This window comes from Poecilia latipinna, unplaced genomic scaffold, assembly GCF_001443285.1.
Source record: "Poecilia latipinna isolate Pla-1442-1.1 unplaced genomic scaffold, P_latipinna-1.0 Scaffold2319, whole genome shotgun sequence".
Lineage (NCBI taxonomy): Eukaryota > Metazoa > Chordata > Actinopteri > Cyprinodontiformes > Poeciliidae > Poecilia > Poecilia latipinna.
Genome location: NW_015114935.1, coordinates 1 through 25,114, shown reverse-complemented (window position 1 = coordinate 25,114; position 25,114 = coordinate 1). Strand labels below are relative to the sequence as shown.

The 25,114-nt window shown below is 36.6% G+C and overlaps 4 protein-coding genes across 9 annotated transcripts; all 4 read left to right on the top strand.

Moving 5' to 3' along the window:
- The first annotated feature begins 285 nt into the window (after positions 1 to 285).
- On the top strand, positions 286 to 8,192 carry LOC106937334 (nucleolar transcription factor 1-B-like). Of its 2 annotated transcripts, XM_015018770.1 has the most exons (16): positions 286 to 631; positions 722 to 912; positions 1,889 to 1,966; positions 2,082 to 2,237; positions 2,328 to 2,392; positions 2,479 to 2,545; positions 3,181 to 3,224; positions 4,020 to 4,170; positions 4,251 to 4,292; positions 4,442 to 4,510; positions 5,569 to 5,612; positions 6,030 to 6,216; positions 6,298 to 6,345; positions 6,426 to 6,485; positions 6,662 to 6,708; positions 7,878 to 8,192. In XM_015018770.1, exons 1-16 carry the CDS (start codon positions 598 to 600, stop codon positions 7,921 to 7,923), a joined length of 1,329 nt encoding a protein of 442 aa, XP_014874256.1. In that variant the 5' UTR covers positions 286 to 597; the 3' UTR covers positions 7,924 to 8,192. The 2 variants fall into 2 exon arrangements, with proteins under 2 accessions (XP_014874256.1, XP_014874257.1); XM_015018771.1 differs by lacking the exon at positions 6,662 to 6,708.
- An 855-nt stretch (positions 8,193 to 9,047) lies between these two features.
- On the top strand, positions 9,048 to 14,765 carry LOC106937328 (nucleolar transcription factor 1-like). Its single transcript, XM_015018760.1, has 15 exons — positions 9,048 to 9,294; positions 9,383 to 9,558; positions 9,811 to 9,891; positions 11,167 to 11,231; positions 11,323 to 11,380; positions 11,499 to 11,530; positions 12,084 to 12,225; positions 12,306 to 12,347; positions 12,422 to 12,472; positions 12,793 to 12,827; positions 12,910 to 13,066; positions 13,151 to 13,198; positions 13,271 to 13,342; positions 13,843 to 13,905; positions 14,024 to 14,765. Exons 1-15 carry the CDS (start codon positions 9,261 to 9,263, stop codon positions 14,066 to 14,068), a joined length of 1,101 nt encoding a protein of 366 aa, XP_014874246.1. The 5' UTR covers positions 9,048 to 9,260; the 3' UTR covers positions 14,069 to 14,765.
- Positions 14,766 to 15,252: 487 nt separating this feature from the next.
- LOC106937329 (ataxin-7-like protein 3) lies at positions 15,253 to 21,214 on the top strand. Of its 5 annotated transcripts, XM_015018762.1 has the most exons (11): positions 15,253 to 15,346; positions 15,468 to 15,594; positions 16,101 to 16,134; positions 16,205 to 16,331; positions 17,435 to 17,567; positions 18,292 to 18,463; positions 18,634 to 18,734; positions 18,822 to 18,844; positions 18,985 to 19,030; positions 19,980 to 20,072; positions 20,260 to 21,214. In XM_015018762.1, the coding sequence occupies exons 4-11, from the start codon at positions 16,281 to 16,283 to the stop codon at positions 20,337 to 20,339; spliced, it is 699 nt and encodes a 232-aa protein (XP_014874248.1). In that variant the 5' UTR covers positions 15,253 to 15,346; positions 15,468 to 15,594; positions 16,101 to 16,134; positions 16,205 to 16,280; the 3' UTR covers positions 20,340 to 21,214. The 5 variants fall into 5 exon arrangements, with proteins under 5 accessions (XP_014874248.1, XP_014874251.1, XP_014874250.1 ...); XM_015018765.1 differs by having other exon boundaries at positions 16,101 to 16,331; positions 19,980 to 20,056; XM_015018764.1 differs by having other exon boundaries at positions 15,254 to 15,346; positions 16,101 to 16,331; positions 19,980 to 20,060.
- Positions 21,215 to 22,079: 865 nt separating this feature from the next.
- LOC106937327 (SWI/SNF-related matrix-associated actin-dependent regulator of chromatin subfamily D member 1-like) lies at positions 22,080 to 25,076 on the top strand. Its single transcript, XM_015018759.1, has 2 exons — positions 22,080 to 22,912; positions 24,642 to 25,076. The coding sequence occupies exons 1-2, from the start codon at positions 22,760 to 22,762 to the stop codon at positions 24,831 to 24,833; spliced, it is 345 nt and encodes a 114-aa protein (XP_014874245.1). The 5' UTR covers positions 22,080 to 22,759; the 3' UTR covers positions 24,834 to 25,076.
- Positions 25,077 to 25,114: the final 38 nt, after the last annotated feature.

Sequence of the window (25,114 nt, the reverse complement as noted above, 5' to 3'; positions counted from 1 at the left end):
TAAATTTACTGTTACATTTTCATAAAATCTTATAAAGGCAAAACAAATCTGAAAATATTATCTTTTTTATCTCTAATCTTGCTACTCCTTCAAAACCATCTGAAAAGTTTACCTTTGTCATAAATTTTTGTGACTGGGTCTTCCAGGGTTAATGTCTTTCTCCGTTGCTTAGCGACGTTTCTATCGTCTCGTTCCTGATTGGCTGTTTCCTCTGTAAGGTTCCGCCTTTTTGGAAGTTCATACGGAAGTTGTATTAACTTATCCACACTCCACTCCAGTAGATGGCGGTAATGCGCACCAATACGTTGTTTGCCAACCGCCATACAAAGAAGAAGAAGAAGAAGAAGCAGCAGCAGCAGCAGCAGCAGCAGCAGGAGAAGAAGAAAAAAGTTGTAATATAACAGAAACACGCCATGTGGCTTCTACAGATTTTAGATGCATTTCAGGTTGTTATTTTTCTAATAGTTTGAATGAACGATTAGACAGTTGTTATTTCACCGCTGGTTTTCTGCCGATAACCGGGGATAGAGTGGAAAAAATTGAGAATCGTTCAGTTATGCTTCTCACTTTTTCAACGTCTTTCGGTTTAATTTTAAAATGAATGAAGTAGTAACTGAAGCTGGTGTATCAGGTGAGTACGGCTAATTAAAGCTTTTTTTCTACTGCTGCCTCAGATATTTACAGTATTTTAGCTGATTATTCAACCGTCTTTTTTGTAAAGGGGCTGAAGCTACAGGATGGTCGCAGGAAAACCTCCAGAAGCTCCTTGCTTCTATGAAAGGCATCCTCCCAAAGGATGACAAAACGAAGCCTTATAAGAAAGGACTAAAAGCTGTAGACTGGGATAAAGTTGCATTCCCCCCGTTTTCTGCAGGTGAATGCCAGGAGAGATGGAAGAGATTGACGCGGAAGGTGAGCAGTGTGCTAAAGCTTTAAATGTTGATTGGATTTTCTGCTCAAAATGTAGTGTTGTAATCATAGAGTACCCAAAAATTGGACTCGCATAAGAGTAGCACTACTTCAACATATTTTTGCAAAGATAAAAGTAAAAAAGTAGCCATCCAAGAAATCACTCTAGGAAGAGTAAAAAATGTATTTGGTAAATATTCTTCTCAGGTACTTAGTAACTGATCAAATTACCAATAATTTAATATTTAAAAATTGCATAATCAGACAGACCAAAATAGAAAGTGGAATTAAAGTGGTACAAAATTACAATAATTTATATAAGCAACAAAAATATTTTTTTCTGAATCAGTTTCTTATGAAACTTTAACAGGAACTGCAGGTTTGTGTCTGTGACTGGTGAAAACATGTTTTCTTTTTCATTCAGTGGGTCGAGAGTCCAGAAATTTTACACAAGTAACAGTAGCGATACTTTATAATAAAATTACTCAAAAGTAAAATGTTGTAAAAAATACTCCTAAAAGGATATTTTCTTTCAAAGAAAGTTACTCAACATAATATAATTGAGTAAATGTTAGTAGGTAGTATCCATCCATCTCTTCACAACCCGAAATAGTCTTAAATTTGATTAAAGTACTGTAGGATTTAAATATATAGATACAGAAAAAGTAGGACAATATGGAAAAATATTTATGTTTTTAGTTGTTGTTCTCTTTACTGTTGTCTAAATGTTGGATTCATTCATCAGATGCATAGATTAAGCACATCTGTATTGTTATTTTGTTATATTTACCTGTATGAAGTGGAAATATTTCAGACTCTGAACTAGCGGCAAGATAAATTAGCCTAAATTCCCCACAAGCAGTCAAACCTCCTTTTATTGAAGAGCACAAAAGCTGTGTAAAATAAGCGAAATGTGACATTGTGCTGCTAAAAATTTTAATGTGGCATATGTGATCCTCTCTCTATTGTTGTTCCTCAGATGCGCAGATATCGCACCCTTCCTGAGCTCCTTGATGAAGCTCAAGAATTGCTTTTGAACCCCTTCTTAGACAAAAATGTAAGGGGTCAACCTTCAAACTCATGTGACTGTTATTGCAGTTTGGTACTATTTAGTATAAATGGATAATAACACGTCCTTGTTTTGGTAAATGTGTGGTTTATTTTTCTTGCAGATTCACCCCGACCTCCCAAAGCCACCTAATCCCCCAAAAATGACTTATATTAGGAAGTGTATGTCCAGGTATGCGAGGAAAAATCCAGGGGTGAATGTGGTGTTAATGACAAAGACCTTTTCCAAGGACTATGAAAAACTGTCAGACAAAAAGAAAGTAGGTTGTCTTTAGTGAGCCTGTTTGTAAAACAATACTTAATATCTCAAAGAACTGACATTTAACTTCTTCCCCCTCCCCCTTCTTTAGGCTAAATATGCAAAGAAGTACAGACTTGCGTTTGAAGAATACTCCAGAAAGATTAACAAATTATGGTAGAAAAGCAATTTTGGTATTCACATTTGATTTGGCAAAATTGCTCGTCTAAACTTAATGTAAAGCAAATTCTTCTGTCGTTCAGCAAAGAGAACAATCTGCGTGTTCCTATAAAGAAGAAAAAGCACACGAAAAGGGTCACCCTTAAATATGTGAGTGATTTTTCTCTTTCTTGGGAAATGCTGCTTGTTGCTCACATGGTTAGCAGGTTTAAACTGTTTTACTCTGCTCTACTTTGATTAACAGTAAATATCGGTTCATGGTTCCTACATCCTCAGGAAAACTGAGAAAAATACTTTTTTATCACATTCTAAATCTATTTAAGTATGAGTGGAAAAGAGAGTATGAAAAAATTGTGCTTTTGGAAATTATTCCCTATTCTTATACTTAAAAGAAAAACATTAAACTGATTTTTTTTTTTTTTTCAAACGGCAAGACACATTGATTATTTAAGTTGTTGGTTGCCTTGAATTTTTTTTGACAAAAGTATTAATACTTTTAAGATTTTTTATCAGTTTATGTTTACATTTCTTGGCAATTAGGATATCATTGTATTTGTTTGTTAAAGAAAAGAAAAGAAAAACTGGGGGGAAAAAATAAATCGGGCAGGAAAACCAGGCTGAAGGAAGAATAAATTGTTACTTTATGGGTTCTAGCTTAAGAGTTTTTGTATGTTGGAGATAAAAAATAAAATGTTATTAAAAAAATAAAACAATATTTTGTATTGAAAAATGTGTAGAATCATTGTTAGTGCTTAAGCATCTGTTATTTTTTTATTAATTTGAAGGAAGGTGACGACAAAGACAAAGATTTTCCTCAGGAACCACCTTGGTAAGTCAGACTCGCTGTCCACCTCTTTGTTCTTTCATTTTATTACAAGTAAACTGCCTTTGTTGTAACATATTATCATTTAATAGGTTTAAGAAGCCGTTCCAAAGCACGTTTTCAGGAAGTGAACATTGAAATACATCTTTGAGTTTACAGCAGAATTCATTTGTTCTTTCTTTTCAACTCCCATTGTTCAACAGCTTTAAAATCGACCCATTGACGATTAATTGCAGTCACATTTAATTAGTATTCAACCATGCAAAAATAAAAATCTTCAGAACATCTGAAGTGGCCTACATGAATTCACTATATGAAAAACCCTCTATAGCTAAAGTTAGAAGGTTTAGGTTGTGATAAATTTTATTTGGAAATGTTTTTCTTCTTGAATTTATTTTGTAATAATTTCTTTTTATGATTTATTTTATTCTTGAAAATACTAGAAGTTGCACATATCTTTGCACACAGTCACTCAGTACTTGGGTACGCTTTTCTTTCTTCTTCTTTTTTTTACCAAATACTTTTTAAATTTTACTTGAGTATTTTTCTTATTAATACTTTATACTTCAGCTTGAGTGTACTTTTGGTTGCTCTTCCCACCTCTAATGAATGGTCATTATTTTCTCTGCAACACATAGTAGTAAAGCCTTTTTAGCCTAATGAAGGTAGGAAAAAACCTTATCAAATTCAAACCTGGATTAGATATTTTGAGTCCTTTTCACCTTGGGGTTGGATTTTTATTTTTTTAGATTTTACGATTTGGTCATTATGTTTTTGTTTTGTTTTTCTCTGTATTTTCAGGCATGGTTTTGGTCTGTTCATCATAGAACACTCTTCAGGAGTCACAGGAGGAGAGCCTTCACATGGAGCGAGTTTTATACGGGTTATGAGTCAACACTGGAAAGAACTGAGTGAAAATGAGAAACAGAAGTACAATAAACGCTGTGCACAGGTATTAGCAGATTGTCCAACAAGAAAAAAAATGACACCTATTTTTACCTCAAGCCTGTTAAGTACAGTTTGTCATTTCAGATGAAGAGAGAATACAAAGCCAAGTTGATAAAATATCTGGATGTAAGTAAGGTTGAGAGTTTTCAACTGCAATATGTATATACTTTTTCAGGGGGGCATGTTTAACTCCCTAAGCATTTCCGCAGCTTAACTTGTAAGATCTGCTTTGTCGTCACGGAAACAGTCACTTGTTTTCGCTTTATGTTCTTCAGCGGTTAGATGAGGAGGAGAAGCAGCAGCTCATCGAGGAAAAAGGAATCAGAATGCCAAAGAAGATTTTGGTAAGCTTTCATTTTCTACTTTTTCTGGGATGTTTGAAACACACAGATGTGGTGGGTGCAGCTGTGAGCTCAGTGGTGTTGAAGTGACAACATTCAAACCCAGCAACCATTTCTGAGGCGCATCAAAAAACTGACAATGATGTTCTTCTTGAGCTCTTAAAAATTCATGTTTAATCTACATTTTGTGTGTGCATATTTTCTTTTCTTTTTTTTTCATGTTTGAACATCTGAACTTGCAATTCAAAACTACTGGCTGTCAAAACAGTTGGGCGGAGTTACTTAAGTGCTACCAGATGTTTAATTAACACCTTGTGGTGCTTTAATGTTTGAATGTTCCTATTAAATGTTTGTTGGCATTTATTAAACATGTAGTGGCGCTAATAAACACCATGTGGCACTTTTAACGGTGTTCAGGAGATGCCAGGGGAAAGTGCCCAATTAAAGACCAAAATGGCTTGCCGTAGAGTTCTCCCTGTCTCTTGTGATCAGTCTTGTGCAAGTCCACCTCTGATGAGAAATACTTAAAAGTTCTGATCTGTTCAGGTTTAAATCTGAATTAATTTATGTTCGTATTTCACCACCAAAGCTTTCTGAATTAAGTCTAAGGACTCAGCATGTGTTAATTGACTTTTATTAAATGGTTTTGTCGTAAAATACAGTTATAATATGCTAATTGCAATTAGCTTATTATTTCATTTCTAACCTGGGGTTTTCCTGGGGTTTAATTCTCTCTTGTTGACTTCATTCACATAAACTTGTACCTAAAAACACAGTTCAGAGCCCCTTCCCCCACGCCTTCCCCACTCAACTCCTCCAGACTAGTGGCAGCAGCAATTGGCAAACACCTGGTGGAAATGCACATCTGCAGAACTCATTATTTGAACTGTTTCTCAGTGCAGCGCTGTTTGTAAACAGCATAACAGATAAATGCTGTTGTGATGACATGCTGAAGGGGCAGTGGCGGAACCAGAAGGAGCTTCTTAAAGAGACAAGCGCCTAATTTCAAGGCCTCCTTCTGGGAATTTCCTCTAAAATTTGTCGTGTTTATTTCACTGTAGGACCAACACAAGATGCACCCTGGTGAGCCGACGATGCCCTCCCGGTGAGTATATAAAGTGCTGTTGAAAAAATAAACAAATAAAATTGTCCCTCATGAATTTCTTCCAAAAAAAAAAAAAAGAGATTCTCCCAATAAGTATGTAAAAGGCTTATTGTTAAAAATATCTTGATTCTGCCTCCAAGGGTGACACATCAACTTATTAGGTTTAGGAAATAAAGTTTCACATTTTTTCAATCAAAATCAACATTTAAAATAAACCTCTTTTCTTTACACAGGTTATGTTTGACACTTTTTTCTGATTATCTGAAACATTTAAGTGTAATTAAAAGCAAAAATAGGAAAACAAAATTGTAAGGAGAAAATTTTTCCCCACATCGTGTAACCAAAATATCTTAAAGATATTAATTGTTTTTATTCTCAAAATCCAACCTGAAAATGTTGCTTTTTTTTTTTCTTCAGCTCTGGGTTTATATATTTTCACTTGGATATTTTGAAACATGCCGAGAAATCTATGCCAAGGAAAGAGCGTTTTGAAAAGGCCAGGGAACAGTGGCACAAGTTCTCAGAATCAAAGAAGAATCATTACGCTAAAATAGTTGAGGAAAATATGAGAAAATACGCAGAAGAGCTGCCAGCGTGGTTCCAGGTATTCATCCAGTCATTCATTTTAACTCAAGCGTTTGAAATTTCAGCTGGGAGTTAAAATTGTTCTGCATTATTTGAGTAGACGCTGAGTGAAGAGGAGCAGAGGGATTACTTGAGGAAAAAACCCGATGTAAGTCCCTTTACCGTATTTTTTTTATTTCAAGAAGCCTGAAAGAAAGTTCCTAATCGTATCACATTCTGTTTTTACAGAGGATTGTTTTTCTCCAGAAATATATAGACGAGAAAAGGGAGACTCTTGACCTACATTCAGTAAGTATGAATGTAATAATAGTGACACAGTTTTGATTTGCTTCTAAAATATGCTCACACCTTCAACTTTTTAATGCACAGAAACGATTAGCTGATCCAAAATGTATTTGGCAGCAATTGATGAATCAAAAAAAGAATGAATGCATGTTCAGTTTTTGTTTGTTTTTGGCACACAGGACGAGAAGACGAGTACAACGAAAGTAGCAATGAGAGCAAGTGCAAGGTTGTTTACTTTATACGCTGTGTAAATTTGTTTCTCTCCGTCTGACATTAAATCAGATTAAACTTTCAAACTTTTAGGTCAGACAGTTTTCTCCAAATTATTTCTGTTTGCTAAATGCCTCAGAATTCCATTTTGACCTGTATGACCTAAAATATCAAACATTTTCCACAAGCATCTCGCAATAAATGATGATTTTGTGAGGCCATTCACGTGGCTTTCTAATAGCTTTCTAACTGTTTTACCTGCTGATTATGACCAAATACTTCAAATTTAATTTCATTAGACCAGACAACGTGTCTCCAATAATCAGGTTGTCTCTTAGGCAGTTCCTTCAGTTTTTTTGCAATTCTGTGATTGCAGAAATTTACGAAAATAAACAGATCTCAGGATATTTATTTTGTGCTAATGTATAATTTTTAGCTAATTGGAAATGTTTTTGAAAGAAAAAAAAACATTGCGTTTAAGTGACTAACTCCCATCTGTAGGTTATTTGGAGTAACAAAAAGTCACATTTATAATCGTACATAATTCCTTTCTAAATTAGCTCCACAAAATTTTTGCAGTCATTTTGATTGCAAAAAAAAAAAAAAATCACAAAAGCAATTATGAAAACTTTGTTTTTAACTAATGGCTTCTTCCTCTCTGAGGCGTTTCAGAGCAAGTCTGTAGTCTGTAAAGTACTTTTTTTTTTTTTTTTTTTTTTTTTTTTTACTAAAACACATTTATGTCTGGTCAGAGAACTTGTCTCCTTCTTGGGCTGAACTTCCTGGATGCTCAAGACTCCTTGAATATTTTGTGTTATCAAATATATGCACCATCAGAAAATAGGAAGTTGAAACGTAAGGAGGAACCAGTCACTCCTCCTGATGTCTTCATTAATCGTTTTGATTTTCCTGTGATGTCACAAGTATCCAGTGTGTTTTAGGTGTTGCTTTCAAATCCCCAACTGGTGGACCTTCACTGTTTTAAATTACAAAAGATTCAAAAGCCACGGCATCATCAGCTGGGTAAATTTGTTATTGAAAGACGATAACAAAAACAAACCTCTAAAATTTGTTCTCATTTCAACCTTCATCAAATAGAATTCATTCTACTCGTCTTAGAGGATAGAATGTAAATATTGTTGACATTTCACATCAGTTTATTAATCATCAAGTTTTCATTGTCAGGTTGAGAGCAAAAAAGGATGGCAACATGTTCAAGGTGCATCATTGATGACAAATCCAGATGGAGGATTCTCAACCAACTGGTTTCTGTGATGGATGCCAGGAAGAAAACGCCACCCAGGAGGTCTGCGGTGGTCCATCTTGAGTGCTGAGAGGCGGAGCTGTGTTCACTTTCTGCAGGGTGGCAGATGCAGAGCTGAAGTTCATGCACTGAAAAACAAATCTAAACAATGCCACACAGAAATTGCCTTGGACTTTGCTTACAATGTGTTACTGACTGCTGGACATAAGAATGGTTGCATATTTTCATGCAATTCATAAGGAACATGTTTTTTTATTTGAATTGCATAAAGTTAAAGAGGTAGCTTTATAAAGCATAATTTTTTTTCTTCCTATGTTTAGATGTTCCTCTCCAACAGATTTGTTTGTTGTTGCTGCTTTATGAGCCAGGAAATATGTGCCAATAAAATAAAATAAACATTTATCTTGGTTTTTTTTTAATGATCTTGGCTTTCAGCTAATGAAATTAAATTATCAGAGTAACAGAAATTTGGAGTTATGAAGAGTATGTTTAATACCAGCTTTAATATTGTTTTAAAATGTATTTTTAAATTGACAAATGAACTTTATTTGAACTCAAATTCTATATTGAGTTTGGACGCTACCCTCCAATTGGTGACTAAGTGACAGGCAAATGGCATCATACATATGCACATTGAAAAACAATAATGGAAAAAAGAACTACACTAATACAAAATATATTTATAAGGCAAGAAAACTAAGTTATTGAGAAATAGATGCAGAGTCTAGGGAATTTGTAAATACTGAAATAATTATGCATGGTTGTAATGTAACAGTTGCAAATGAACTGTTGAAAAATGTAAATAATCAGACAAAATGTATGTATGTATTTAAGTTATGAAATTTCAGTTCTATTTAGACTATAACATACAACTTATAAATATTTGTTTTAAAATATTAAACTGTGTTCCTCAATATAACCCAGTTCGTAATTTTACTTTCCGAGCTCCTGGCCAGTAGGGGGCGAGTACCGGACATTCTTCAAGCTGCACTCCTCTTCCATTTATTGTTGTTTTAAACACGGACACATCTTATTGGCTGGTGTTTCCGCTGCTCAAGTGACGTTTCTTGGTCCTTCTCTCCGATTGGACGTCCTATCTAGGGTTCCGCCCATTAGCAAAGGACTTTTGCGAATGTTTCAAAACTGACGGACATCATGTGTTTGGCTACAGCTTTATGAAAAGCTGTTTTAGATTGATATGTTAATCTAATTTTAAAGCTTGCTTCTCAGTTACGTGTTTTAACTACTGCATGTTACTTCGACACACTTAAAAGTCTTGAAAAGTAAATACGTTTTGGTTAAAAATGAGTAAAAGCAAAATGAACGGTGCAGAATCTGGTGGGTATAATTACTGACCTATGAAAACTTGCTGCTGGTAAATTGAGGTTAAGTGAGTATGTTCTGTGCAAATGTGCTATACCTACAGGATGGACCATTGCAAACCTCCTGAAGCTTGTTGACCGTATTAGGAGCAACATCCCAGAAAGTGAGAAAACGACGAGGTGTGAAATTGGAGTGTTGTCTGTAAACTGGGATAAAACAGCATTCCCTCCCTATTCTGCTAAGGAATGCCACGACCAGTGGCAAAAGATGATGGAAAAGGTGAGTTCTCCTCTAAACTTCTCCCTTATTGCTGTGTTGCTTGGTTTTTATGGTGCCGTTTGTTCACTGATGTCGTCTTAGAACAGCTGAGAGTGGAGAAACATTTGTTTTCCCCATCACTTAATACATTTACACTACTTTGTTGGTCTATCATACAAAGTTCCAATAGAAATCTCTGCAGATTAAGGTTGCATTGTGGCAAAATGTGGAAACTTTTGTAACAAGTGTGATAAATTTGTTATTGTTGCGTAGATGCGCATATTTCGGAGCCTGTCGGAAGTCATTGCAGAAGCTGAAGAGGCCATTTCCAAGCCTCCCCGTCACAAGAAAAAGGTAAATACCTAATATGTACCTACATGGAGTCTAATTGTATTTTGTCTTAACCCTACTTTTGAATAAATTGTTTCTGTTCTAATTGTTGATTTCTTGTTTTTGTACAGCACCTTGGTTAGCATCTGTTGTTTTTATGCTTTTTTTCAATGTAAATAAATTGACCTGAAGTTACAAGAAAAAGCTTTCGATAAGAGATTGGTTTCACTTTGATTTAAAATCTCACTTGAGATCTATTAGTTACTCACTTCAAATGCCAATTCTTGTGTTGTCTTTAAAATCTATAGCCAAATAAAACTGCCTTTGGAACGTTAACGTTTTATTTTTGTGTAATAGCTGATTCTAGGTGGTTTAAACCAGGGTCTGCAACTCCGATCCCCAAGTGCCACTTTAGTTCAGCTTTTGGATGCATCTCTGCTCCAACACCCCTGAATCAAAAGGCTGAATGACCTCCTTGGTGTATCATTAATCATTAATTAATGTTCCAAGCGGTGGTGCATCAATTGCAGTTTTCCAGACAATCACTGATCTTTAACAAAACCTGCTAATTTGGATTTTGGACAATGGGGATTTTTTTTCCTCTCTTCTTTTTTTTAAATCATATGAAAAGTTGCTAAATGGAGCAATAAAGTTGCTAAGTTAGCAATAGTGGGGTGACTGTTATATGCGCAGGTTCAAAAGTGTTTGCTGGATGATAAAATGTCCCAGTGATTATTGCAGTCATTGATAATTTTGTTGTTTTGAGACCATTTTCAAGTGATCTGTTGATAATGGCCCTCCCAATGATCAATAAACTTTAATTTTGTAAAGAACATGCAACACTGAAACTGAAATATATTTAAATATCCAAACTAAACCATAACTAATCAATAAATTAACCGGAAATGAAAAAGCACACACAACTGAAACCACAAATAAAATGTACTTTGAAAATTCTGTAATCAATTTCCCTTCAAAATTAATAATCAGAATGAAAATGATGAAACTCATTTTAACTTATCATGCGCTTAATTGGCAGACCAAAAAGGGACAGTTGGTGAATTTTTTCAGACCGTTTTTTTAGGTTTCACTTTTAAGTATCGGCTGATGATGCACAATGAAGGAAACTGGGGACAATTTATCAGTCTACCCCAAGATGCAAGATTGTGAAATCCCTGAAATCATTACTGTGTACGATGTGCTTCTAGAAGATTGGTAGTCTATGAGAAGTGGATATATAAATAAATACTCATTGATAAGAGTGACTTGAAAGTTAACAGATTTGACTTTTTATTGTAGGACGGATATAAAAAGAAGCACGCCCGTGGACGTGTGGAGCGCAAGAGAAAGTCAGACAACCTTTGGTACAAAACTCCCTCTATGCAGGCTTGACTTAACAAAGCGGTTGATCTAAATTTATATTGTAAACTTTTTTGTGTGTGTGCTCTTTTTCAGTAAAGACAACAATCTACCCTGTCCTCGAGAATCTAAAAGGGCAAGACTCTCTGCAGTTGTAAGTCTTCTATTCTGCCTTGTCTCGGCATGCTGTTCGCACGATTTGCTGGGTGAGAAACGTTTCCACTGTAGATGTTTGACCTCTCTTGTATAAATCTGTTAATTTTCTCTGTCAGGTTGATGCAGACCTGCCTACGAAGCCACCTCGGTAAGAGATTATTTTTGTCACATTTTTTTACTTTAGCTAGGAAAAAGCAAAACTTGTAAACTGGTTTATTTTGTTCATGTGTTTACAGTTTTAACTTAAGCTATTAAGGTGAATATAATTTAAGTAACTTATTACTTTTCATAAAGGGTGGGTCCAAAACCTGTCTGAAACGGCCTTTAAAAGTCTCGAATTCAGTTTAATGAGACTTGCAGAAATAACTCCTGTTTGCATGACTCTACACTGAAAATCTCTCCTTGATTCACCAAATTGAGATTCCTCTGACTGCAGATTTTTTACTTGTCTAATGTTCTCAACACTAACATTCATAAAGCTTGCAGTAGACATCTGAGGAAGTTGCTGGGAGCATTTCTACTATTATTATTCTGCTTAAAATCAGAAGGTTTGATAATTGTCTTCTGATATTTACAAACCTTCACTCGGTCCCATTGAAAACGGCCCCAAACTTTGTGCTGTTAGGTTAGAACTTTAATCTCATTATTTACAGACGTTTGTTGCCGTTTGTCTAATTTTCTGTCCCTTTGCATGTTTTCAGAAATGGTCTGTTTCTGTTCATGAAGGAGAGTGCTGCAGAAAACAGACCTTCATTAGGTTCGGACTTGCACAATGATATGAGGAAACGCTGGAGAGAACTGAATGAACCAGAGAAGGATGAGTATTGCTCACGCTGTCTAAAGGTACCAACATAGGACAAAAAAAAGAACGTAGTTGTTTTGATTTAAAAATACCCTAAAAGTATTTTTTTTGTCATTTTTAGATGAAGCATGAGTATAATGCCAAGCTAAAGGAATCTTTGGATGTAAGTTGAGACTTTTCTAGATTTAACAGGAAGAGACGTGTGACAGTTTGTTTGTTTGTTTGTTTGTTCCTCAGCAACAAACCATTAAAGAACAAGATATCGGATTTGTGAAGGCAAAGCCTTTGGTAAGACGAAATCTTAGTTTCCTTGTTAATACACTCAAACACTTGGCTTATGGATATTTTTAATGTTTTAAGTTTCACAGTTACTCGTGTTACAAACAGGCAATCCTAAGAAATAAGGTTTAAATAATCACAGAAAAAAAAATACAAGAAATAGTTTGAAATATTTCACTCCACATGTAATGGATTTATGTGATACGAGTATTACTTTTTGAAACGACAAAAATAAATCCCAATAGACGTTGAAGAGGTGTGAATACTTCTGTACTTGCTGCTATCGTATTGGATCTTCACTTCGCATAAACACATTTTACTCTGTGCAGAGGACGTCACCCCGTGAGCCCAAGATGCCCAGCCAGTGAGTGTGTGACCAAAACCTTCGAAATGTTCCCTGACAAGATTCAGTTTGACTAATTCAGCACTGTTTTTCTGTTTTTCAGAACTGTATTGACATACTTTGCCAAAGATCAGAAGATGTCTTCAGCCAAATCTATGAAACTTTGGGACAAGCTTCCTGCAAAGGAGAAGGAACGTTACAAAGAACAGATGCATTCAAACATGAAACAATACTCAGAAAACCTGCAAAAGTGGTTCAAGGTGTTTACAAATGTCCATCTTTGCTTTGGGTTTTTCCCAAATGTTCTGGGAGATAAATGTATCCATTTTCCATTCTCTGTGCAGAATCTGACCACAGAAGAACAAACGGAGTATTTGAAACAAAATCCCAGTGTGAGTACTTTGAAATTCGCCAATGTTTTCAAAGTTGGTTTTCTGGAAATCATGTTCCAACTTGCATTGCAGAAATTGCAGTTCCTCGATCCCAAACAAAAACAGGTGCACAACAGAGAAGAGCTACATCCGAGTCAACCTTCAGTAAGTTATATGAATAAAACACACACATTCAATCCAGTTAAACAATGTTGTTTTTTTATATCTAAAATGGAAATTAAGTGTCATAATGCATGTCATTCAATTGTATTCAAAAAGTTTTTGCAAATGGAGAAGTCGTGGGCAAGAAGGACAGCAGTCAGTGTTGCAACAAATCTGAAGAAGCCTCTGCTTTATGACTGTCATTATAATGCTAATTGCTCCAGGTTCGGCCAGCAGAGACGATCTTCCACTCTAAAATTTCCTGGATGACACCATCTGTTCTTTACGCGCTCTGCTAATCCTTCTCATTTGCTTTTGCTGCTCCTCTTTAAATCTTTGTCTGGTTACAAAGCCAGGGAGACTTTGGACTTATTGATTCACATCCATGATGCATGATCACTACCCAATGATCTTTTGTCTGACAGATTTTTGACTTGTGAGATAAGGAAGAGGTTTCTCACGCTGAGCTGTAATTTTGCTTCCTGTTTGTTTTTGGTTCTCAGGACTCGGAGGACGAAGACATCACGGACAACAGCAGTGAAGATGATATTTGGATCAGTTATGAGGTGATGTTGATGGTTCTTCCTGTTGAAAACAATGAATGTACTCTGAATAATTGTTGGATTTTTTTCTAAATGAGTCACAAGATGAATTGATTCAATTCTATCATCTTCTGGTCCACAGGATGAGAGTGGAGAGGACTGGGACATGTTTGAGATGCATCGCTGATTGACAGAATCAGAACCTTCATACACTGCTATAGGGAAACTTTTATGAACACTTTATCAACTGAGCTGAAAAAATGCTGCCTGTAAAGTTACATCATTGTGTGGCAGAGATATTCTCAATAATGTTTACTTGTCGTTATTATAGCTACAATATGAAAATATTCTTGATGTAGTGAGTTCCTGGGAGTAAGAAGAAAAATTACAGTAGGACAGAAAGGGTCATTTCCTCGTTCACGCCGCGATAATTTTACATTTTTCAAGTGCTTATTTTAGTTCATTCGCCTCTTGGTTAAAATGATGTAAACTGTTTTAAATTCATATTCATAGAGGGGAATTGGGAATGTAATTTAGGTTAATTTTATCACTTTGTATATGTCATGTCAGGGATGATATAATAATTAAAGAAAAACTAAAACATGAATTTGGGATTTGTAGGTTTTTTAAATGAAAAATATAGAACAGATATAAGTAATTTTGGTGACAAATTATATATTTTAAAGACCAATTAAGTGTTCTTGTTTAAGAGGTGTGGAAGTTTTCTTAAAAAAAAAAAAAAAAAACAGAACTGTTAAGAGTAAAAAAAATAGAGGTACATTATCTTGCAGATTATACAATAATACAACTCATATTTGTGTTTTGGAATTTAGATGCGACTTTCAAAATTTGCTGCCTGTAATTACAATAAGTGTGACTTCAGATATTTTGTATTTAATTTTACTTGAGCTGAATGGATTGTAAATGTAGTTCACTTAAAGTTCAGTCGGTTCGTCAAGTTTTTATTTCTTTAAATCACTTTATTGCTACGTTTCATAAATAAATTGCAGTACATGGGTCAAAGAGTTGAGTACAACTGAAAAATATACACCGAGATGCATAGTTTGAAGCAAACAAACCAACTATGCTTTTATTGGTATAAAAAAGATCTAACGCTGCAGGCTGTGGCAGTCCATTTTTAACATAATTTGCCTCCATTTGTTGTAGTAACACACCTAAAAAATATTTTCTACAGGTTGTAAATAAATATACATAAATACCTTTTAATTTATTCAGTGAAATTTTACAAAATGGTTTTTCTAATACTAAAAACGATCTCCATGACAGAAGATGGTTGAGCTATTATATTTCTCTAAAAAGAAACTGACGTAATTAAAATGCATTAAATTAATCAATGGTCGTTAAATTGTTAAAAGGTGGATGCGCTGGGAGTCAGTGCAGCTCAGGCGCAGCTGTGACTCCTGAGGAGATCGATTGCTTCTGCCTGAGACGGGTGCATATTAAAGTACGCATGATTTTAGTTAGGTTTTTCATTAAACTTAATAGTTCATCTTGTAAATGTAAGAAAAGTAAGAATTGTGTTAATTGCATCGCTTTTTATTTCTGGTGGTGTTTCAAATAAGCAGAATTGGCGAACAAAGTGAAAGCAGCCGGTTTAATCTGCGGCACAGGAGGCGGCCATCGATGGAACTCGTGCAGAGAGTGATTGTTTCTGCCTGATCGCTTAGTAAAGATGGATGCCTGTCGAAATAGGTAAATAAACTCAATTAAGGTTTTGCTGGGACCGCGGTTGCGATATTCCCCGCCGGGAAGGCTGTATTTGGGGGTTGAGAACCGGAATTTTGGCTGCCGGAGGTTCTTCCAGGGAGCGGGGAGGCGCACAGCCGCACTGCAGCAGCAGCAGTGCTTGCTTCAGGGACGAGCAGCCTAGCTACTGTTGGATGTTCCTCCAACTGCGAAACAATTAAAAATATCTATATTTTTATCGCTGTTATAATTGCAACCGCTCGTGTACATCTTCTGTGTTGTAGCCATATTAGCTGTTGGCGCAGGACGCCGCCTCTCCTGTTACCTCCTGGTATTTTCACTACCTCCAGCCTATTCATAGCCGCGCTCTTTGTTTTCCTCCAGCTTCAAGCTAAGCTCCTTTCATTGAATGGCAAAGCTCGGGGCTGCAGGGAAGTGTCGAGGACTCGCGCCGTGTTTTGGACTCCGCTGACTTTCCTTTTCGTGTTTTGTGTCTGTGTGCTTGTTCTCAGGCTGTGAGTGCGGGAAGCAGCCCTCTGCTCCGTTGTGAGTCCCTGCATCCCTTTCTCAGTGACCGACTGGCATCTGTGCTGCTAACTGTGCTTCCCTCCTGCAGCAGCCCAGCTCTGGCCGATGCTTGCTGCGCTACAGCATGAACACAACAACGTCTGCTCATCTGGTAGATCTGGCAAATGAAAATGGAGGAGCTTTCGGTGTCCAGCCTGGACAACAGCAAGCTGGAGGTACGGTGGTGATGATGATGATGATGATGGTGGTGGTGGAAAGCAGCAACAAGCAGACACGCATTGTTGTGAACAGGTGTCATCAAAGACATTTTAATATCAGACCAGACCTGTGTAAATGCAAAAAGTAACATTTTCAAATGATGATTTCATTCATGATTTAAAAAGAAATACCCACCCAAACTATGATACTATACACTGCCTGATACCCCCCCAAAAAGCAAAGGAGTGCAAGTCTCCTTTGGATCTTGAAAAGGCATCCTGTGGTTGATTAAGAATAGTAAAATTCCTGGCATCAAGCAGAGAAAACCTGTAAGGAAACTCTTAAAAGTGGATTGAGAACTGTCCAACTTGTTGTTAAAAACTGTAGCGAAAGAGGGGAATCGTCATCATCATCTTTGAAGAAGAAATGTGGTCAGAAAAAAAAAATCCTTAGTGATCCCCGGAAAGTTTGGTGAGATCAAATCGAAGAAAAACTAAACTAGAACTAGAACTATGTCTTCAACGTGAAGAATTAGGACTGAAAAGTTGTTCAGTCAGTGAAGGTAGCTGGAGAAAAATGCTTCAACCTTCAAAGGAGCAAAAAGATTGAACTCTAGAGTGATGGAAGAAGGTCATGTGCTCTGATGGGTCCAGATTTACCCTCTTCCTGAGTGACAGGCGCTTCTGGCGCAGCCTGTGGAGGAAGCACTATGATCTGGGGTTGCTGCAACTGGTCACGTCAGCTGAATATACTATGAGCTGGTTTCTTCCCTGATGAACAGGGATATTCCAGGATGAGCCGTTTCCTTGAGCATGAGACTTCATTTCCACCAGGGTTCAAACCTTAACCATATTCAGAAAAATTTATGTGACACTGGATGGAAACAAATGTTTACGTAGGGTTGGTTTAAAAAAGGTTTAACGCTTAATTAGTGAAATCAGAATTTATTTATTTTTTTACAGTTAGGTAATTTTTTGTCTGACTTGGTTAAATCTCAAACTTGCAAGTGGGCTTTAAAAAAAAAAAAAAAAAAAGCAAAAACAGAATTTATTTTGAAGGGGTTTAAGACTTTATCACCTCAGATAAGCCACAGAAATGTACCGCATGTCGTCCCTGGCAGGCAATGGCTCAGGACATCCTGTCTGACCTGGTGGAGGACGCATGTCTGGGTCTTTGCTTTGAGGTCCACCGGGCTGTGAAGCAGGGCTACTTCTTCCTGGATGACACGGACCAAGAAAGCATGAGGGACTTTGGTGAGCACAATCTGTCCTACCTTGCAAAAAGATTATATTGCATCACTGAATAAAAGCCAAACACAAAAATCTGAGTTTTTCAAACAAACGTACATGCAGATAATAACTAATACACAGATGCACACAAACTTGTGTTGATTCTGTTACCGGTGTCTAAAAACCCTACAATAAATGAATCAGTTCTCCAATATAATCTCATGCTGATAAATAAAATCCAAGTTTTATTTAAAATGTATTCAATGTAAAGAAATGCTGCATCAAAGAACAATTGTTCACTAAAAATGCATCTAGAAACATTTATTTTGCCACCCATACTTTTCTGTTTATCTGGGGTAAAAAAATGGATATTTCTCTTATCAGTTGTTTATAATAGGAATGGCAAGAAAACATGTCCCTCGTAATACTGATGTGTCTCAATCTTTATAATTTACTATTATCTGAAGTCAGATGAATGAATGAATGAATGAAACTGTTTAAAACTACAGGAACAATCATGGCTGAGTTAAGATCCATGTTAGGAATTAATTGCTTAAAACTCACAAGAGTTTTAGATTTATTGTTGGCAAAAATTGTGAAAACTGTGATTAATTTTGAAAATCTACATTATTTTTCTTTTCCTCACTGACTAAATGTTCTCCGATTAAATGCAGAATTTTCCCTAAAGTATTTAGTTTGAGATTTGATGACAGTTTTATTCACGGTTCTCGATTCGAATCCCTTTCAGAAATTGTGGACCAGCCTGGACTGGACGTGTTCGGCCAAGTGTACAACCAATGGAAAAACAAAGAGTGCGTTTGTCCCAACTGCAACCGGAGCATTGCGGCGTCTCGCTTCGCGCCACACCTGGAGAAATGCCTCGGGATGGGACGCAACAGCAGCCGCATAGCTAACCGCAGGTTCAAAGTGCAGACCAGCATCCTCTCAGATGTTCACGTTGTGTTTATCTCCGATTCCATCTGTGAATCTGATTGGTTCCCACAATCAGAATTGGCTTCATGGTTTCTTCCTGGAATCTGTTTTGGGTTATTTCTCATAAGTAATGCTGCCGTCTTTCGCCGTTTTACAGAATAGTTACTGGCAACAACACCAACAACAAGTCGGAGAGTGACCAAGAAGATAACGACGACGTCAACGATAACGACTGGTCCTACGGGGCAGAAAAGAAAGGTGAAGCTTTGGACTTTCTTCATGTTCCTCAAAAACTGATTCACTGCAGATTTTCTGTTTTTCCTCATCTGTTTTTTTATTTTACAGCAAAGAAAAGAAAGTCGGATAAGGTGCTTTTATTTTACCCTTAAATATATATATTGTTTATCACCTGTTTTATTCATGAAAGTGTTCAGAATTTTTGTCCTGACTTCTTAACCCAAACCAAATGGTAGCTCTATTTTTTCTTCTTTTTTTTGTTGATCCTCAGAATCCAAATTCACCAAGAAGATCCAAATCATTCAAGCATAAAAGCAGTAAGTAAACATATCTTTATTATTATTATTACTTACACAGATAACTCATGTGAAATTCTATCAGCTCTGTTTGAAAACGTAGATTGCAGTAAAAATAGGAAATCACATGTGCGATTAGAGTACATCAAATTTTCCTTTAGAAACGGAAAACAACTAAACAAAGCAATAAAAGATAAATAGGGGAAAAAACTAATTTAGAGTTAAATATTTTGAGGAAAGCATCATTGATTATAGGTGACATTTTGAACATATCTTCTCTAAGATATGGAAACAGTTTGTATGGAATGCTTTACAATTTATACATTATTAACAACTTAGGAAATGGAGACCTGTAAGTGTGATTTTTATGCCCACATAGAGAGTAAAAAATAAAGGTAAACGAGGTTCCTATTGTGACAAAATTAAATTGGAAATAATAAACAGAACATAATAGTAAAACGGGGTTCCTTCCTGTTATGTGGAAAAGTATTTACTTTTTATTTTGTTCAGATTTTGATAAGCATGGAAATAGAAATCATGTGTGGAAGAAATAAGATTTCAAGATCATATTTTCTATTCTTATTATCTAGAAGTTATATTAAGTCTATTCATCAGTCCACTTTTTTATCCATCCATCCATTTATCTCTGTCATTCTTCCATTTCTCCATCCTTCCAATCATTTTTTTTGTCTGTCCATCCATCCATCTTTCTAATTACCATTCCATTAATCTAACCATGTATCCATTCATGTTAGTCTCGCCATCCTTCCATCTGTCCATTCCATGAAAGTCTACATTTTCCTCTGACTGCTGCAGAAACATCTGCACCTTTTTTCTTACATTTGTCTATTATCTTCAGAAGGGCAAAGAAACATTAACATTAGATTCTGCAGAGGTCTGACATTTTGACCTGAAAAATGTGTCGCAACAGAATGTTTTAACAAAATGCCTTTTATCCGCCTTTTCCCAGGTACAGCCAGTAAGACCAATCAAGACAATGAAGCTCATGCGCCGCCCAAAGACTCGTACATTGCCTCTTCAAGGCCTGTGGGTATGGACAGGGGTAAACCTTTCATATGGGTTTGTAGCTGACTGACCACGTAGGATCTGCTTTGTTTTTTTACTTTATTTATTTTTCCTCTCCAAATATCCCGTATTAGAAAAGAGTTTGTGCATATTGATGAAATCTAAAGAGCTCACAGTGTATGTTGTGTGTCAGGAGTGACCCCTTGCTTTTTGTTTCTGCACAGGCATGATGGGCCCTAGACGGCGGATGGAAAACCAGGAGAGTCCCCGCATGCTGATGAAAGACGAGGCTTTCTCTCAGTAACGCACTTGGCCACAAACACACCTTCTTGAACTGTGTAGACGAACACACACAGGCGGAGAACTCGAGGGAGAGCAGGAGCCCTTCGGTTCTTTACGTTGTCGAACCGGCGGACGTTGGCGTTGATGTTATCGGTGACATTCGTGGTGTCTGCTGCTCTGCAGAAGAAATCCTGAACCTCCCACTTTGTTCTTGATGGATTTGTTTTAGTTTTAATCACAGAATCATTGAACCAAACAATGTTTTCCTCATTTGTTTAATTATATATATATTTTTTGTCCTGAATAGTGAATATCATCATGTATAATTTTTCTGCACAGAATAAGAGTCTGGAAATGATCCAGAGGCTAAAGCGAAGACGGCCGCGTTTGGTGCAACAGTCTGCACACAGTATTTTATTTCATAAGACAGAAAAGATCAGGCAGTAGGTGAGCTGACGTCTCCTCATTTTTGTTTTTTTAAAAAAGAAAATCTAATTATTCGAGAACTAATGTCAAAGACAATCATTGGAAATGGTTTGTCTTGTTTCCACATTGACTGTCGGGGTTGTAGTTTTCCAGTTCACGGCGTGAGCAGCTCTGTTTGGTGCTCGCCTAAGGAAACTGGTTTTGAAATGTTCAGTGAATGAACATCTGATTTTGCACGCAGGCTGCAGGTTGCCTGCAGAAAGCAGGTTTCTTTTGGGTTCTCTTTCTTTGGATAGACTCAGCTTGTTTTCTAGCATTCAAATATGTCTTTGTATCATGTTTACATTGTAAAGGGTCACATTTGTCCATGGTGTGATGTGATAGTGTAAATATTCTAATAGTCGAATTGCTGCTGTCATGGCTCGGTTTGTTTTCATCTGTCTAGCATAATAAATGATTTGTTACCTGTCGGAAGGATTCCTGCTTGCTTGACTAAAATGAACTGACCAACAGGGGGCAGCCATCACCAATTCGACCCTATCTTAATTTAAAATGACTCACTCCATAGTGGAAGTCTAATAAACTCAACATATTGCAGTAGTTTTCCTCACACAGTGACTCTATTTTGGTTTTGTACAAATTAAGTAATTGGTTCTTTTTTTTTTTCCGTTTTCCCTCCCAAGAGAATAACGTTTTTCTTAACCACTTCACCCAGTTATACCTGAGTCACTTTCAGCTCTAGACAGCATATGCACTCAGCCCCATTTACCCATAAATAAAATCTAGCAAAGTACCTTCAGAAGTCTGGCATTTTAGTAAATAGAAAGCACCTGTGGGTAATTTTATTTCAGTATAAATCCAGCTGTTCTTTGAAGTTTTCGAGAGGTTTGTTGGAGAACATTATTGAGCAGATGGGATTATGAAACAAGAAACGCAGCAGAACGTTTTGGGAGAAGTTTAAAACAGGGTTCGGTTCCAAAACAACATCACAAGCTTTGAACATCTCACATATCTATTGTTTGTTCCATTGTCTGAAATGTAAATCCAGCAAGATGGGTTCTGTCAGGAGAAATAAGCGAGAGTTCAACCAAAAGAATTGTGAAAACCCCAAAAGTTTTGACAGCTTAAAGGTCAATGTCAATGTCAAATTTATTTATATAGCACTTTAAAACAGGTATAAAACTGCACCAAAGTGCTGTACAAGAACGACAACACAAATGACAAAACAGAGTAAAAACAATACATCAATTAAATGCCAAAGAATAAAAATGAGTTTTAACCTAATACAACCCCTGCAACCTAATACAGAGGAAATAACTTTAGTTTTTAAAGATAATAGTAATAAGTCAATTATTTCTCTCATTGAGGCATTTAGCTAATAGAAAATTTTGCTAATTCTAATTGTTTCCTCCGTTCATTATTTTTGAAAACTAGGTATATTTACTTTGAAAGAGTAATAAGTTGGATCATTTTTGTATTGAAAAAAGGTGAAGACGTTAACAAAAACCGGAACTGAACGGAAAGCCTGACGACATTCGATATTTCCGACGGTACTTGAAGGCACCGTTGGTGTCTCGTGGGTGGGCAGTGCTCAGACCGAGCAGTTGATTTGGCTTTAGGACTGAATTTGTCTGAAGTCAGGCGCTTTGGAGAAGGCGCCTGGTGAGGCAGTCAAGTCGGTGTAAGTTGGGCATGTTCAGGAGGGTAAACACAGGCGGGAGGTGAGGAACAACAGTCAGCCCCGAGTTAGTGAGTGGGGAAGTGAGGGGGCTTTACAGACGCAAAAAAAAAAAAAAAAAAAAACCCCGGAACTCGAAACGGTCGGAAACGAGCTAACGTCGACTAGCTTTTCGTTGACGGTGTGTTTGCTGTCAACTTCGCGGAGGAAAGGCGGAAGGCTCTCTCGCGTTGAGCGCTTCTTTTTTAAAAGCCTTCCGGGCTTTTATTTACACATTCAAAACCTCCTTGAGTTTCCGTCACTTTTTTTTTTTTTTAAACCACTTGTGGATCCAGAAGATGGCATCAAGAGGGGGCTTCCCGGCTCCCCAGATGAATCCGACTGTGAGCCCCATGAATGTTGGCCATATCGCGGGCATGAGGATGCCTGGGATGCCGCAGCCTCCCGCGGGTTACCCCCGGAGCATGACCAGCACTCCCCAATACCACCAGGTTTGAACTTCCTTTTTTATATTTAACCTCCATTTACTTAGTGAATCAAGTCAGTTTTATAATTTGAGTTGCTTTGTATTAAACTCTGAATTTAATACAAAGTTATAGAAGAATAATTAATTTTCGATGTGTTAAAATTCCACATTATTGATGGCACTTCCGCCTTTAAAAGAGCTCTACACTACTTTCCTGCCATCTGTTAAATTGCCGCAACTCTTTACTGTGACTTTATCGTTTTTCTACTGAAATTTAAGATGCTTTGCGTATAATTAAATATAAAAAAGTGATAAAATAAATATGTTTTGTTCAGGTATGAAGGAGAAAGTCACGTGGTTGCCCTTAGCATCCTGTCAGTTAGTGAAAATAACAGTTTATCATCACCACCATCTGCCCCCCAGGCAAGCCTGCATATATTATCCCACTTCTACCATCTGCGGGTTCATATTGTTGAAACTGGCATGCACAAACACAGCAGATATTTATTTTGGCAGTTAAAACATGCGGGGCTTCAGTTATTTTCTTGATATCAGATAAAGACACATGTTCTACACTCTCATAACATTTCAGCTTAAAACCTGAAAATATCTGTCCAAAATATATAAACATCCACCATTCATATTTTTGTTTTTTCACAATACAACTGTATTTGCTGAATTATTTGAAACAAAAAACATGTAACAGAATTTAGTTAATTTAGTTTGTTGCAGATAAGCAGTATTTTTTTTTATTAATACACATAGTTAGTAAAATAAAGTATTAGTTTTCAATTGAACAAACTTAGTTTTTTTTTTTGTTCTTCCATTTTAGCTAACCTGCATTCAGTGATTTTGCTAATGGCTTGTGAACTGTAGTTTTAATGACTGATAATTGCATTTCCTTTAATTTCCATGCAGAAAACTGTCCATTTTCCAAGACTGCAAATATTTTCAACACCTTAAAAACTCTTGTCACTCTGCTACCTTCTACTTCATGTCATTAGAGACTTTTTTTTTTTTTTTTTTTTTTTTTTTAAAACCCCAATTAAACCATTTCTAGTTTGGGTTAAGACCTTCAACCATTAAACTCCCAGAGAAGATTATTTATCGATTCTAGCACTGATCAACACTTGGGTTTTCATATGTCTTTTGTCAGAAATGAAAACTGGAATGTTCAATACCACACCATTGTATCAAATAATAGAGGAAATCACACTTTGATACTTTTATTTATCGTTGAAACTTATGGTAAAAGATGGTGCTGTGAGTTGGGGACAAGTTACAGTGGGTTTTAAGGAGTTTGAAGACCAACCGAGTAACTAAAACTATCATTCCTACGCTTTTCTTTTGGCCCCCTGCAGCCCTGCTGAAGGGGAATATTAGATTAGATTTAATAGAAATCACTCAACATTAGAAATATTAACTTTTTCCCAACAGAAGAGAGGGTTTAGATGGCCAAAATGTCTTGGCATTACAGATAAACTTGAAATCATGGTTTTACTCTGACTGTGGTACGGCAGAGAAAATAGTCCTGCAGAGGATAGTGAGGGGAGCTCAGAATGGTTGTTACAGGTGCAGAACCAGCAGAATGCTTTAGCTTTTTGCCTCGAGCTATTAAAACTCTGTGCTGCTATTTTATGTTTTATACATTTTGTGTTTGACCTATTTTATGTTTTTTTGCACAGATCTGTAGTTTTATACCATTAGCTTTGCAATACTTCTATTCATCAATCTCCGTCTTTTTTTCACTCCAGCGATCTGGGATGCCCCCTAGCAGATTGGGGGGCCTCATAGGATCAATGGGGGGACAGATGCCGGGCCCTTCTTACGGTGGTGGCAGCATTCCGATGCGTCCAGGCATGGGCCATCCCGGCATGGACGCCTCAAGGAAGCGCTTCCTTCAGCAGCAGCAGCAGGAGGCGCTGGGAGGCCCAAGAAGAGGGTAAGTTATGTAAAACAAGTTCAGCTGCATAATTTGTAAATTAAGTATTATAATTGAAAGTGATTTTTTTTCTGTAATATGTAGAAATGAAAACAATCAGGAGTATTGCAGTTATTTGATCACTTTTGTAAAGGTTTCATATAGATTTCAGCGGATTACGACTTCTTTTAAAGAAGTATCAATAACATCAAGATACTTAATTTTTTAATGGTTGGAAGTTCTGTCACAAAAATTTAATTTCTATAAGATGATAGGACAAGGATGTTAATTGATTATTCTATTGAT

Coding starts and splice junctions, on each gene's coding strand:
- LOC106937328 (XM_015018760.1), top strand. CDS start 9,261: ATGAGTAAAAGCAAAATGAACGGTGCAGAATCTG. Junction 11,232..11,322: donor AGAAAGTCAGACAACCTTTG/GTACAAAACTCC, acceptor GCTCTTTTTCAG/TAAAGACAACAATCTACCCT. Junction 13,906..14,023: donor ATATTTGGATCAGTTATGAG/GTGATGTTGATG, acceptor TCTGGTCCACAG/GATGAGAGTGGAGAGGACTG.
- LOC106937334 (XM_015018770.1), top strand. CDS start 598: ATGAATGAAGTAGTAACTGAAGCTGGTGTATCAG. Junction 2,393..2,478: donor AGAAAGATTAACAAATTATG/GTAGAAAAGCAA, acceptor TCTGTCGTTCAG/CAAAGAGAACAATCTGCGTG. Junction 4,171..4,250: donor ACAATAAACGCTGTGCACAG/GTATTAGCAGAT, acceptor TTGTCATTTCAG/ATGAAGAGAGAATACAAAGC.
- LOC106937329 (XM_015018762.1), top strand. CDS start 16,281: ATGAAAATGGAGGAGCTTTCGGTGTCCAGCCTGGACAACAGCAAGCTG. Junction 18,845..18,984: donor AGAAAAGAAAGTCGGATAAG/GTGCTTTTATTT, acceptor GTTGATCCTCAG/AATCCAAATTCACCAAGAAG. Junction 20,073..20,259: donor GCCTGTGGGTATGGACAGGG/GTAAACCTTTCA, acceptor GTTTCTGCACAG/GCATGATGGGCCCTAGACGG.
- LOC106937327 (XM_015018759.1), top strand. CDS start 22,760: ATGGCATCAAGAGGGGGCTTCCCGGCTCCCCAGATGAATCCGACTGTG. Junction 22,913..24,641: donor GCACTCCCCAATACCACCAG/GTTTGAACTTCC, acceptor TTTTCACTCCAG/CGATCTGGGATGCCCCCTAG.